Here is a 13,671-nt window from a genome sequence, read left to right on the forward strand (position 1 = left end):
TACGGGCCAACAACACCATCATATGTGATACCCAGCTGCATGAGATTTCCTCCACGATAACCTACCCTCAGATTCTCTCTTCCCCAAAACGTATGATCCCACCAAGCTCAACAACACAAGAGACAGGTCAAATCACAAAGTACACCGAGCCTCCTTCGTCACAACGAGACCAAACCTCCAACAGCCACTCCTCCGATGCATCTCTCTCAACCTAGAAATCACCACCCCTGCATCACAACCCCTGTGAAGCCCTCGCAACACACCCTCCCCTGAAGGCGCCCCCCCTGGCGGCATCCCACATGACATGCCTGCCTCATTCCCTTCGCCCCCATCGTCGCACAACACCATGGCTGGCATCATCAAAGCCCCCTCCCCTGTTCATCCCACCCTCCGCCCACCCCAGGCTCGGCCCGCGGACCTGGGTATAGTATAGCTAGCTGCCTCTGAAGCCGTGTAACCACCTCTCCCCGTCACCGGTTTCCGGAATGTGAAGGAACTGTGCGTGGCACAAGCGCTTCGGCTTGACGCGCCCCGATGCGATGCATTCTTGTGCTACGACCCGAGGCACCAGATGAGATGGGCGAGGTGTCAAGCCACCCAATGTTACCCTGCCAGCTTTTTTACCCTTCATGCTGTAGTCCACGTCCAAGAGGCTCACCGGTGATGCTGACAGACATGCACATGATGTCGCCGACATGACTTGATGCATTCGCCACTTGCATATTCCTCTGGGGATATCATCGGCTTCAGAACGCTCTGTTGGGAATTACTACTCAACCATATCATCCTTGCCAAGGAGGCCCAAGCCAATCGCCTATACCTAAAATACGTTGCAACCTGCAGCTACAAAAGAAACTTTCCGCATCTCCGAGAAGGTATGGATGCATAAACATGCACCTGACCGACGTGCCCGGCGCCTAAGATATCACTGGCACCCTACTCCGAGGTCCTCGACAATAGTCAGAGCCCTGCTTGCCGCCCTTCAACCCAGACCTGGTTCAATAACCCGACTGCCAAGGCTACTCAAGGCTCGAAAGATCAACTTGCATTCATCCCTTTGCCACGCGGGGGGGGGACCGCTACAGTGGGCCTGATTGATATACCCGTGTTAGAGATGAGTCTGCTCAACAAGTCAGGGCTATCAAACCTATCCAACCTTGGAAGGGACAGCTTATGGGATGCAATGTACAGATGAATAACATTTCACGGGCAGTTGGTATCAGTTTTATTCCGAAAACAATGCTTCCTCTGATGTCTGCTACTTGGGCGGGTGATAGAGACTAAGTAGTCACATCATCTACCTACCAATGCAATAACTCTATATAATTGAAACCAAAGCCATAACCGATGTGAGAAGAAATGACTTGGAGGAGGGATCCAACCCATCCGCGGTAAGCATTCAACGCCCCCAGACATCGATGAAGTCGGATGGAAACCCCCTCAAAGACAAGGTGAACAAAACCAAAGCAATCCACCGCAGCAATCAATGCAAGACAAGACAGATAGAGAAAGAGAAACGCCATAATCTGCATAACCTTCTTGCGCTGCCAAACACCCATATCATCCAATCCGAATCCAATCCCATCCCATCCTATCCCGTCTTGTTTCTTCCAGAGATGTCATGAACCTGGCAGCACCCAACCCTTGCCTTTCATTGTCCCATAAATGCATGCATAAACCATGCCTGCAACATCTCTCAAGAGAATGATCCAACGCCATCCGGTGCTGGTTGCCCAGGAATGAAAGGAAAGCCTGCTCCGTGTAGATGCGACCTGTTTGGGTCCCCCATGATTGTCGGGGCTTGCGTGTTGAATCCATGTTCTCGTGTACTCGTTCGTTCCCATAACCGTTCCCTCCCTTGAATGCAAATGACGCGGGACGGCCGCTCCTATTTCTTCCCATGCTCTGCCAATTCCACCATTTCCGTATCATGCCAGAAAACTCCGATCTTTGATCAAGTGAGACGAGTTCGGGCAATCCAGCCCCTCCCTCCTCATACCCCTTCTTCCGCGCCGTAGTTTGTTGTGCTGTGAGACGAGTACGCTTTTCCCCCGTCAATTTTTGGTTTTTGGATCTTTCCCCCAATGCCCATGCCAGAGACAAATGCAATTCGAAAGAACTCCAATGAATAGAACCAGATGCGTAACTCTAGCAGGTGGCGAGCTCAGGCTTCTATGCATGCCTGTTGCCTGCCGCAAGCACCGAGCCCAACCAAATGAATATGTGTAGCTGGCCCCGACGACGAATCCCAAGCCGAGCGTCCAGTCTCTCGCAATAACGGAATGTGTCGTACTTCTGCTGTAGGCGAGACCGATGGCGCCAGAATTAGACACCCAACTGCCAGTGCGCCTTGCTCGATAGTGACAGAAAACGCCAGGAAGCTTCAAATCCGATGTATCCATGATAAACCAAGAGAAAACGCCATTTATGAATAATGCAGAGAGACCGAGAGCAGTCCGGCTTGGTCTTGGCCAAACCAATCCAAAAGTAACGCTGAAGGGGAATCATTCAAATGTAAAAACAACACAAACATGCAAATAATACTCCGTACCATGGTGAATCGTGAATGTCGAAAAGAAAACAAGGGGCAAAATAAGCATAGGGTCCTTCATCACACATAAAACAACCGCTCCTACCTTCTCGGGTTGAATGGATGCGACATTTTGGCGAGCATGACCGACTTTGAGCCGTTCACAGCGTTGACACCATTGATTAGGCTGACGTCGCTGGGGTCGGCGCCAGTTTGACCGTTGCTGAACCCATAGATCGAGTTGGTACCGTTGACGGCGTTGAGGTTGCTGAGATCTGGGCTAGAGTGGCCGTTGTACGCATACATCGAGTTGCCTCCGTTCACGGCTCTGGGCTCATAGCCGTTGTATGCATACATCGGGTTGACCCCGTTGACATGGTTCATGCCGCCGGACTCGATACCAACATGGCCATTGTACGAATACATCGGATTGGCCCCGTTAGGCTGGCCGCCAACATGGCCGTTGTACGCATACATGTTGGCATTCCGGTTGAAATTGCCCGAGTTTGGGAATCCTGCACCTTGGGGGCCCCCCTGTGAACCCCCTGGTCCATAATGCTGTTGACGGCCGCCCCCTAGGCCAGGGGGAGCAGCGAGTCCTGGAGGAGGCCTGTGAGCTGCTGCGAAGCCGTTGACCGAAGCAGACATGACTGCGTTCATTCCGCCTGGCGCGCCACCGTTTGCGTGATTAGGATTCGGGTTTGACCGCACACCGAGGGGGTTTTTGGAAAAGCTCAATCGTATCCCACCCTTGACGCTGTTGTGGAGCGGGTGCCCATACAGATCGTGCAGCGCTTTTGTGGCGAACGATACCTCTTCAAACTCGACGAAACACATCGGTCCGTTAGCCTTGGTACGGAAACAGAGACGTTTGTATCCACGTTGCTTAATGAAGAGGGCCTTAAGCTCTTCTTCTGAGGTGTCGATAGGGAGGTTGCCAACGTAAAGAGTATTGCAAGGAGGGTTCTGATCGGCGGGATTGACCGGTGGGAAGTGTGGCCTATGCTGTGGCAGGCTCATGGTTTGGAACGACTGTGGTGACATGACACCCATATGCGGAGGCAGAGACGATGGTCCCGATGGTGTCGTGTTCTTGGTGTTGATCGAAAGTGCACTCATGGCTTGGACAGGAATGGCTGGGTCTGTTTTTCTCCTTGGCCCATCCGTGTACTCGGCGTAAGCAATGGGGTCCTTCAAGATAACGTTTGTATCCTCGTCGTCACCAGAATCGTTGGCGATTAGCGTCTTTCCTGAAATCCGGCCGCGCTCCGTAACGTGGTTGCCGATCGGTGATTGGGGAGAGAAGAGATTCTGGTAAACGATGCTCGTGTCTGGGTTTGGCAGTTCGTGCCCAGTATATATGCCATTCGGCGGAGGTGGGAGGGTCTCGACTGGGGAAAAGACACCGTTGATGCGCGAAATTTGCCTAGGCCCGGACGTTGAAGAGGATGGGGTAGCAGATGGCGTCAAAGTCGAGGCATTTGAGGCCGTCTCGGTTGTATATTGTCGGGAAGACCCTGGGCTATTAGAGGGCAAAAGCTCAACAATCAACTCGGCATCGTCGGCGATTGTGCGCCCATGTAGCATCTTCTGCGCTTCGTAAGCACCCCCTGCGGATCGGAATTGCAAGACTGCTGAGATGAAGCCGGGATCCTTGGACTGATCGTGGGGAAGTAGCTCGATATCTACTAGTTGTTGGGAGAAGACAGCCATGAGTCGCACCGAGTCCTTCGTGGTATTGAGGGGCAAGCGGCGGATCAAGACGGGATACAAGGGCGAGGTCGGGCGAGGGAAGTGGGCGCTCCCAGATCTCGGCGCGTCGCGCATACTGGATGCATAGAACGACGACGGTGCCACAGACTGGAAGTAGCTCAAGGTTGTCGACTGTCCAGCGCTGCTGGGCAGGCCGAATGACGAGGCCAGAGTCATGACGGAATCGGCGGGGGTGTTCGCAGATGGGTAGGCTGCTGAGAAAGGAGTCGCGCGGCTGGGCTGGCTGGTCGTTGGAGACGCAGCTGTTGTCGCGCCGGATAGTTCTGTCATCGCCTGATATGCGGTTGCATGCGCTGGAACAGACTCTAATTCGCTGGTGGTGGAGGATCTGGGGTCAAGCGGATGCGACGATCGTGGAGATATATTAGATGGGGATTGGTCGCGATCGCGGTCGTAGTCGCAGTCGCTTTTGTTGTCGCAACACGGTTCGAGAGGTTCGAGACGGGTCAACGCCGACATTAGCCAGAGATGCAAGTGGCGATCGAGTGTTAGTATAGATGCCAGTACTGAGACGCGGTCGTGATTTGGCGCAAATCTGGATTGAGGTGACAAGCAAGGGGCGAGAAAGTGTGCGGATGAAGTCGCGCGCGTCGGGTCTAGCTAGGAGGATAGATGAGAATCCAAATTGTCGAAAATTGTCGAGTATGGTTGCAAGAGAATAATAACTGAGATGCCACAAAGCAATGCGGAATTAGCAAGACGACGGCCAAAATGCGCAATGAAAATGGCGTCGTAAGGAGTGCGACAGCTTGTCGCAGCGGGCGAGTGTGGTGCAAGGTGAAATGAATGTCCCGTGGATGGAGATGATGAACGATGCAGGAAATGGGGGGGAGGGGGGCCGTTGTAGTTAATGTAGGGGCGCGCCAGAGCCGACCCCAGCAGGGGAAGTGAAAGCAACGGTAGCGGCAGTGTGCTCCGTAGTGTGTCTATAGCGGATCGAGGAAGAACCCAAGGGCTTGAGAGACCCAGGGCTGTGTGGGAGGAGGTATGGCTGTTCCGAAAGCCAGGATGGCTGGTATGTGATGGAGATGTGCCGGAGGGTAACACGGGGGTTCTACCTTAGTGCCCGAATGAGGCGAGGGAGTCAACGGCTTGTGTGGGAGGGGAGAGCAGAAGAAGAAGAGTTGGTGGCCGGCGTGTCAGAGGGACGGGATGGACAGCAAGATTGCCAGCCAGGTAGGTACAGTAACTGGGCGGGCAGATAATTAATCTGGCAAGGCAAGATTGCGCCTGTGTGAGCGTCTCCAAGCTTGAGCTCGCGCGCGTGTGTGGATGCCAGGTTCCTCTTGCACGATGCAGATGGATGGAGGGAGGGAGGAGAAGGGGAATGAATGGGCAATGGGAATGGAAATGGAGAATGAAGATGGGTGGTGTGGGAGGGTAGCTTGGGGAGTGAATGAGGTGTGTGATAGCTTATGGATGTGTGAGAACTTACTGCGTGGGAGAGGGTGACAGCGGGGGGCAGCGGGCGCGACAATCGCGAGTGCCAGTGCGTGCGGCGGCGTGGATGGATGGATATGATCAGGTCCTCAGTCAAGCTGCTGATGAAGTGAGCTCCGTCTGGCCTGGGCCTGGCCTGGGGTCCGTCGCGGATCGACTTCGTATCTTGGGCCTCCGCCAGGTCCTGGATCGCTGGGTCGACCTCGTGGTTAATTGGGTACCTACGTCCCGGATATCCCTGGGCTACCGGACCTGATCGATGCTTGGATCTGCTCTTGCTCGGTCAGCGCGGCCTAGGTACATGGGCAAGGCACTGACTGTACACACTGATGCTAGTGAACGCGGCGACCGGGGATGAAGGGGGCTCCAGGGAGCTTGGACCGAAAAGGGTAGCGTTGAGTGCGCTGGGATGATGGTGGGCTCTCTAGCCCGAAGGACGGATGCTATTGTTAGATGAAGTGCTACGTCGTACTCCGTAGTGTTGCTGGAGATGCTGTAGATGCTGGATAGAAGAAGGTTTTGCTTGTGTTTCCTTTCCCTCAAGCGGTTCCTGAAATGGTCCAGGTGTGTTAGTTTGGATGACAGCACTTCCCACTTGTGCTTTGTGCTCTCGGAGCTTCTAAGCGTTCAAGTACCTTGGCTGCGGAGTAGGAAAAATCTTGGACCGCGCTGGCCCTTAAATAGAGCTCTCTGAAAACTCAAATGAGAGATGAGCCCGGCCCACAGAAGATAGGTGATGCTGTCAAAAGGGAATCAAGCTCCAGAGAGGAGATCCAGTGCAGATGAGGCTGGGCTGCGTGCTGCACTGGTATCGGTACAGCTCCAGGTGCAGCATCGTGCCAGGGACGCAAGTTACTCATCGATTTCCCCGCCATCGTCACCTCATGTGTGGCTCGTGCTTGGAGGTTCTCTCTCCGCGAAGGAAATCTTTCCTTTCAAATGACCTCGGACAAAAAGAGAACCTAGAGACGAGGGGCAGCTCAGACTCGGCGGGCAGGGCAGGGGGGAAGGTGGTGTGGAAACCTGGGCTCAGATGGGGCGTGGGCGCAAATTTGGTGTTGAGGTCGTTTGTTCAGTCCCCAGCGCTATCGTGCCAATCGGACGCCATCGCATCTCAAATAGTGGAAAGTCAAAAATGAGAGAGCCGGCTGGCTGGCGTTTGATGGCCCTTGGCTTGCCTGGGAAAGCCCATGATTTGTCCAAGGGCGGAAACGGTAGACTGGGCACTAAACAGGGAGACCAACGCTAACAGGCATCAAAGAAGCAAATTGCAGACCAAGTATGGGGGAGGGGAAGCGTCCAGTCCAGCACACTGATGCAATCTGTGATGGATGGCATGCCCCAACCAAAGCCAACATGACCGCTTAATCGAGGGGCTCCCAGATAAATCGATCGAGAAGCCGACCGTCCGCGATACCGATGTGAAGATGGGCCCAGATTACGTCTCGTGAGCCAACAGTCGATGGGAGAAGCGTAACATAAGTCAATGTAAGATCAATGACCGTCAATGAGTGGTTGTTGGGGCTGGGGGGCTCTCAGAGTATCTGCCGTACCTTCCTGCCGTCCCTGAACCTGGCGATGGTAGACAGAAAACAATCCGAGTGGACAGATAGTGCTTGCTATTAACAACGGCCAGGCTGCTTTCCATGTTGCACCATTGCTTCAAGAGAAAAGCGACACTGGAGAGCAGTAATGGAAATCTCTACTGGCTAGTTTTCCGACTTATCAGAGTCTATCTTGATAGCAAAGCAGGGTATTCAATGTAGAATCACGATTTTGACACTAGTGATCTATTCCTTCCTTTCTTCTCTTCTATGACAAGCCGGCCGTGATGTTGGAGCGATCCTTGACTCTGATTGGTCTATGTCTCACTCCGTAGAATTGATGAGGAAGGAGGGAGGGGTAGGGATAAGGCAGGCACTGTAACTCGCCCATGGCTGTTGCTTGATCAGCGGCCCCTCTACAAATTAATTGCCGTGCGTGCTGCAGCTTCATGCCCGCCCGCCATCCATCCGTATCGCCATTTCCAACTGCGCCTTCGCCTCACACTGAAACCAAGGGGTCCAGGCGTAGACTTTAATTCAACCTTTTGAGCAACCTTGCCTTGCCTTTCCGCAGGCACACAGCGGACAGAAAAGTCTTCACCGTCGTCATCATCATCGTCAACCCGTCTGTGGCTTTGGCTGCTGAATCATGCCGTCCGGGTCCTTTCCCGTGCAGCAGCCACAACATCACCTGCGAGTCGACCACCTTAATAATGGATCCGCCGCAAGGTGCGTGCAGTGCAGAGCTTGATCTTCCAAGCATCGACCTCCCCCACTGACTTCATGAGGACAGTTTCATGGCAACCAGGTGAGCTGCGACGCAACATCGGCACCCGACGTCGAATATGAACAGGGATTTCTTCCTCCAGGGACAGACTCTATTACACCTGATGCGAAACCTTGGAACCACGGTCCCAACAACCCCCAGAAACATGTCGTCGGCCCGTCAAGCAACAAGCACTCGGAGAGGGCCTTGCTCTCGACATGACATGCTCGTCCTCGGTCGGGGCGTGTTGTCTCCGACAGGAGCCACGTCTACCCCCCATGTTCAAGGAGCCCGCCTTCACGTCGTCGCGAAATGCACAGGATTCTCCAAGGTGTCCTGTCAGGCAGGCTAGACCTCCCAGGGCTGTGGCCATGGGCAAGTGGGCAGCACGTAAGAGGAGGGGTGTGGGCAACCGGTGAACAACCATGCAGTGTTTGGCGGCAGGGGTATCAAGACTCCCTCCCTGCTTTCCCCTGGCCCTGTCAATCAAACCAACAGACAGCCTCATTGCACCTTTTTTCCTTGGTGCTCCGAACTGGTGCGTCTCCGTTAGGCAAGTGAGCTCCCACATGGGCGGAAGGGTAGTATTCATGCCAACCCGGCCGTCATGATGGTGTCGTTGAGAACTGCTACCGCCCAGTCTCCAAAAACAAAGCAAGCTAGATTCGACGACAAAGCAACATCAACACTCGGACGTCGCGGGCGAAGGTTGTGTGAAGCGAGTGCACTTGGCGAGTGTGGCTCCGTTTCTCGGTTGGTCCATCCTATTGGACCCAAGATGCTGGTCATATTTGTCTGATATGAACGAGCATGTCTCGCAATCCATCCAGCGTCAACAGGAGAGGACAAGGTGACGAAATGAGACTCAAGCGAGACACACTGCCCCCCTCGCTCGCATTGGGCAAAGCACTTTCCAGATCACTGGACTTCGGATCGATCGAACGGGCCGCCTGCATCCACAGGCCCAAAAGCTGGCCCACAGGCGCCGACGGACATTTGGGGGAGATGGGACCCTGGTGCGCGCTAGCGAGGGCACCCGCCAAAGACGACATGAAACCGAACACCAGCAGCTCTGCATATCCGAAAACTGCAGTGCCGGTGATCAAGTTTCGAAGCCAGCGCTATGGGATGGTGTACCAACGGGGGAACTCGTTTGGAGATGGGTCAGGTAACCTGCGGGTCGTGGCTTGAACAACTGCCCTGCTGCATTCTTCATCTTTGAGGGGTCCTGTTCGGCCTCAGTCTCCCGATGTGTGCCTTGTCCAGGTTTGTCTCATCCCTATACAAGTCGCACAGGTGTTACGGATTGCCAGCACAGTGACGAGGAGTTGCAAATCTATATCTGGGCTGTAGACCCTCAACAAACGAAGACTGGCACACATCAGTCAACTTGGACACTGGGCAACGAACTCAAACCATGCCAGGTCCTCCTCTGGTTGTCAAACAGGGACTTTGGGTACGACTCAGTGTTGGATTACGCACGTGACAGCCATGTGTGCCCTCCTGTTCATGTTCCTCCCTCCCTTTACTCTTCTCCGTTGGCATGCCTGATGGTTGTCATTTTCGTCTCACCATCCTCCCCTACATCGATCTCACCGGGATTGCAATCTGCCGCTGGATTGGAGGTATCCTTCATTGTGGGACGTGCCACATAGCGGGGCTTGGGAGATGCGAGGTCCCGTCAATCCATCGTCATCCTTTCCCTCTCTCTCTTGATAGTCTAGTCAGCAGGACCGGAGGCCAACCCAACTCGATAGGATATGTCGGCACACGCACGCCTCGGTAGAGTTTCGATTGCTAACGGTGGTGGTTCAGGGACGTTGACACCTCAGCCCTGCCGGGATACTGACTTTTCTAAAACGCAGCCGCTTGGCCAGGACTGAAGTTGAAACAGCCTCGCTTGTATCCAACAGGGCATGTCAGAAGGAAGCCGAAAGCGACTTGTTTTCTTTGCGAATAGAGCCGAGATGCAGGGATCTTTCATCCATGTTCACGAAGAATGCTGGATCTTGATGAAAGAGCAGCATTATCTCACGTCTCTCTCTCGAACATCTCAGGCCAGCTTGGGGAGATGGATGAGGCTGCCCTCCGGCACAGCCGAGCGCAGTAGGCATGTTTGCCTACTATGCAGAACCGGCTTGTGTTCTCGGCTTGCCTTGAGAGAGGGATGGATGTGCTTGTTCGCGCCGATCTGTCGAGGGTTCAGCAAACAGACCCTGAGTTTTGGAGTTTGGCGTTCCGTGCTGCCGGACTACTACCCTGCTCGTCTCGTCCTCCAAACCCCGTTTGGGTCGTCAATGCTTGATCCCGATTGGACTGGCGAGGCCCCAAACACTTTGAAAAGGTTTGGCCGGCAGAACGTTCCGCTTCCCTGCGGCAGCCTTCTGATTGGTTCGCGAGGGGACGTGTGTGACGAGCCCTTGTGAGCTTGTGAGTCTGGTGGTGGTATTGTCTACCATGAGACGTGTCGTTCGGCTGATTGAAATTGCTTTGTGAGGAGGAGGAGTTGCGATGATTTCTCGCCAAGGCTGAGGGGATGGAGGGCGCAACAACAGCTAACGAAGCAGCCGGTTCACGTCACTAAGCACAGATCAGCAACGCCAACGGTCTCTTGGCCTCCGCCGATCTCTCCACAAGCAGCCCCAACTGCGCTTGTCGATGTGGTCGCTCCATTGTCGAAGGTTGGTCACATCTCAGCTAGGCACCATCGGCGGCGGACGTGGGATCGGTTTGGGAGGGATTCGTTGATTGCTGCCCTCCCTGATTGCGGGATGCAAAGCACAACATGTGGCAGCATGTGGTCTAACGGCACCACGTGAATCCAAGATTGCGGATTGGGGCCGGAGGCGCGATTCTCGCTAGGCACAAGGCCGGTTCCACAGCCACCAGGACGTTGGGAGAGGGCTAGCTCGGGCTTAGTCGGTCCAGCTCCAAGGTGATGGAACACCAAGACAAAACGGTAGAGGCCGTCAGTTTGCTCTTGGTCTTCAGCCCAGCGTGCGTAGCTCGACTGCACGGGCCCGACTGGTTCCAGGCGGCTTATCATGGCTCATTAACGGTGGACAATTGACCACTGACCTCATGGCCCTTCAGCCTCGGGAGTCGAGTCCCCCTGCCCATCTCTTTAATCCTTCAAGGATCCCCTGGCGTGGCACTTGACGCCAACGTGGTGGGCCCGACGCCGCGGCCCACGAGTGAGGTCACAGAGACAAGAGTGCACGCACGAGCTTCAGGGGACATGGCCCACCGTCCGTGAAAACGGGCCCCGGTAACCCAGCCTGTTGGCCGCCGGAAGCTGTGCCTCGAGGGCCCCGTCACATCCCCGGCATCACTGGTGCCGTCTTGTTTTCCCAAAGTTGGAGGCTTCTGGGGCTGGGGGACATGGCCAAAGCTTCAGTGTTGGGAGTAAGCACCGGTGCTGGGCAGATCAAGATGGCCCAATGCCAGGCCAGCGTCTGCGCACCTCCTCGTCGACGGGAGCCATCACATCAGAGCCTCCCCCTCCAAGGCGGTTTTTTCTTCCCTTGTTTGGCTTGAGCTTGCTTCTTCAACCGATGCCAACCTCAAGCCTGAATTCCGCTGGGCCTGACCTCCCGAGATTGGATGTGGCAGCATGAAAAGGCGTGCTGGAATCCTACACCTTGGGCCACATCAGCCACGCTCCCTGGGGCTGGGACTTGGACGGCGATTCTAGACAAAGTGATCAGCGCTTTCCCCCATTCTCTTGCCCTCATGTGACGTATCTAATCTCGTTGCCATGCCCCGTTCCCCGTCCCCCATCCCTCATCCGACCTCGACTCAACGCCGCCGTCTGCCGGCCGTTGAGGGGATGAACTAGCAACGCCCGCCCGGCCTTTGAGGGCTGAGACAATACCGTCTCTTTCCTCTACCGCACCGTACCGTACGCGGGGACGGACCCTGCTCCAGTTGTCTCAGAAGATTTGGAGCACGGCATTCTCTTCTATGTGCACACGCAATACCTATGTCGGAATCGCCCAGGCGATACCGCTGTACTAGGAAACCACGTTCCCGTCCCGAGCCGCATCAGATCGAGACTCTTGAGCCGGTTCACCTTGGCTTGAATATACAGGCGGCCTCGAGTGTTAGGCAGCGGCACCCCTCCTAGGGGCGATGGAAGGGCATTGACAAGAAGGGTTGCGCTAGCATCGGATTGTTCGAATGCCCATTACCCGACAAGGCGACCCATGACATGGGGGCCAGGACAGGGCTTGTAAACAAAGACCAGACCTGCGATGGCTATCAGCAAGAATCCCCACATGCCATCAAGTTGGTGGCTCTAGGCGGCGCAAAAGAAAGGCCTCGAGGTGAGCGAGGGGTCAGTCTTCGGTGTCGAACCGTCGAGGGTTGTCGTGGTCGGGCCGTTCCCGGCGTCAAAGAGAGACTGGTTGCTGCTCACATGAAGACAAGTTTCTTTTGCTAGCAGCCACCAATCAATCAGCCGACCACGTAAGGGATTTCTTTGGCAAGTGAAGCAAGGGTTGTTGAGAGCCATTGACTTTGGCCATCTGCATGATGAATTCAAGACGGCGGGGATGTAGGTCCCTGAGCTACGTGCTGACAGCGACACCCTTCTAAGCGTGGCATCCGTATCTGGGCATCTCGACGAAGATCTCCTTCGCCCGGCCGAGATGTTGAGTCTGGATCAATGCAGTTATCTCAAAGTGTATTGTGCAAGATCGCCGGTCGCCTGACCGGGGCTGCTTTGCTGACACGGCATAAAGGCTCGGCTAGGCACGATGCAAGATCCTAGCTGCACCCGATGTCGGCTGTCATGGTTGTTGAGATGGCTCACTTGCGTCAACCAAGAGTCACATGGATGGAATCTCAGTCGGCAGCACGAATACATGGTCAAGCCATGGCGAGGGACCGCCAGTACCGAGAGTGGGAGTCAAAAGTTGTAACGACACACAGAAGTCAAAGCCGAGCGACGCGACTACGCGACTGAATTTCCAGGCTGAGGAAGCTGATAGAAGTTGTCAGCAAGTTGCGCATTGTGCGCCATAGAGGGAAGCTTACCTGTTGTTTAGGTGCTATTGCAGCCTCTCCATCGTCTTGGAGGCCAACCGGTTATTTCCACGATGGTGAGATAGACGGACCCTGGAGGGGGTTTTTGATGAAATTGGACTGAGGAGAGATCCATTTAAAGAAGTTTCGGTGATTTTGTGCCAAGTGGCATAACCCTAATCTCGAGCTAGATCCATGACATTGTAAGTCTGTGTTGTGGTTGTGGCTTCAACTTGGTAGGGCCGAGTTGAAGTTGTCACTGGTTGCAGTGAATGGCACTCACTAATCAGATCAGATGAGATCAGTTGAAACGAGATGATATCATTGAGGAACCGACAATGATTCACTACCTATCAACACATGAACAAACAGCCAAGGCAAGCAGGCAAGCAAGTCGCATGCAGGCGTGCATAATCAGCCTCGCCACAAAAATATTTTTATTTTACGCGCAAGCAACCTAGACTTTGCAACCTCCGCCATCTGCACGCATCGCATCTTGGCTCTCGGCAGTCAACTCAACTCAATCGTCAAAGCGCCCTCTCGCTCGCTCGCTCTCAGCCCAGAGAGTGGATACGAAACACGAGCTCAACCGG

The 13,671-nt window shown here is 54.6% G+C and overlaps 1 protein-coding gene across 1 annotated transcript; it reads right to left on the reverse strand.

Annotated features, from left to right (window-relative positions):
• Window positions 1-2,632: 2,632 nt before the first annotated feature.
• On the reverse strand, window positions 2,633-4,762 carry NCS54_00423200 (RRM domain-containing protein; the record flags this gene model as incomplete). The annotated part of the gene is made up of 1 exon (XM_053149776.1): window positions 2,633-4,762. One exon carries the CDS (start codon window positions 4,760-4,762, stop codon window positions 2,633-2,635), a length of 2,130 nt encoding a protein of 709 aa, XP_053005751.1.
• Window positions 4,763-13,671: the final 8,909 nt, after the last annotated feature.

Source organism: Fusarium falciforme, chromosome 3 (assembly GCF_026873545.1).
Source record: "Fusarium falciforme chromosome 3, complete sequence".
Taxonomy (NCBI): domain Eukaryota; kingdom Fungi; phylum Ascomycota; class Sordariomycetes; order Hypocreales; family Nectriaceae; genus Fusarium; species Fusarium falciforme.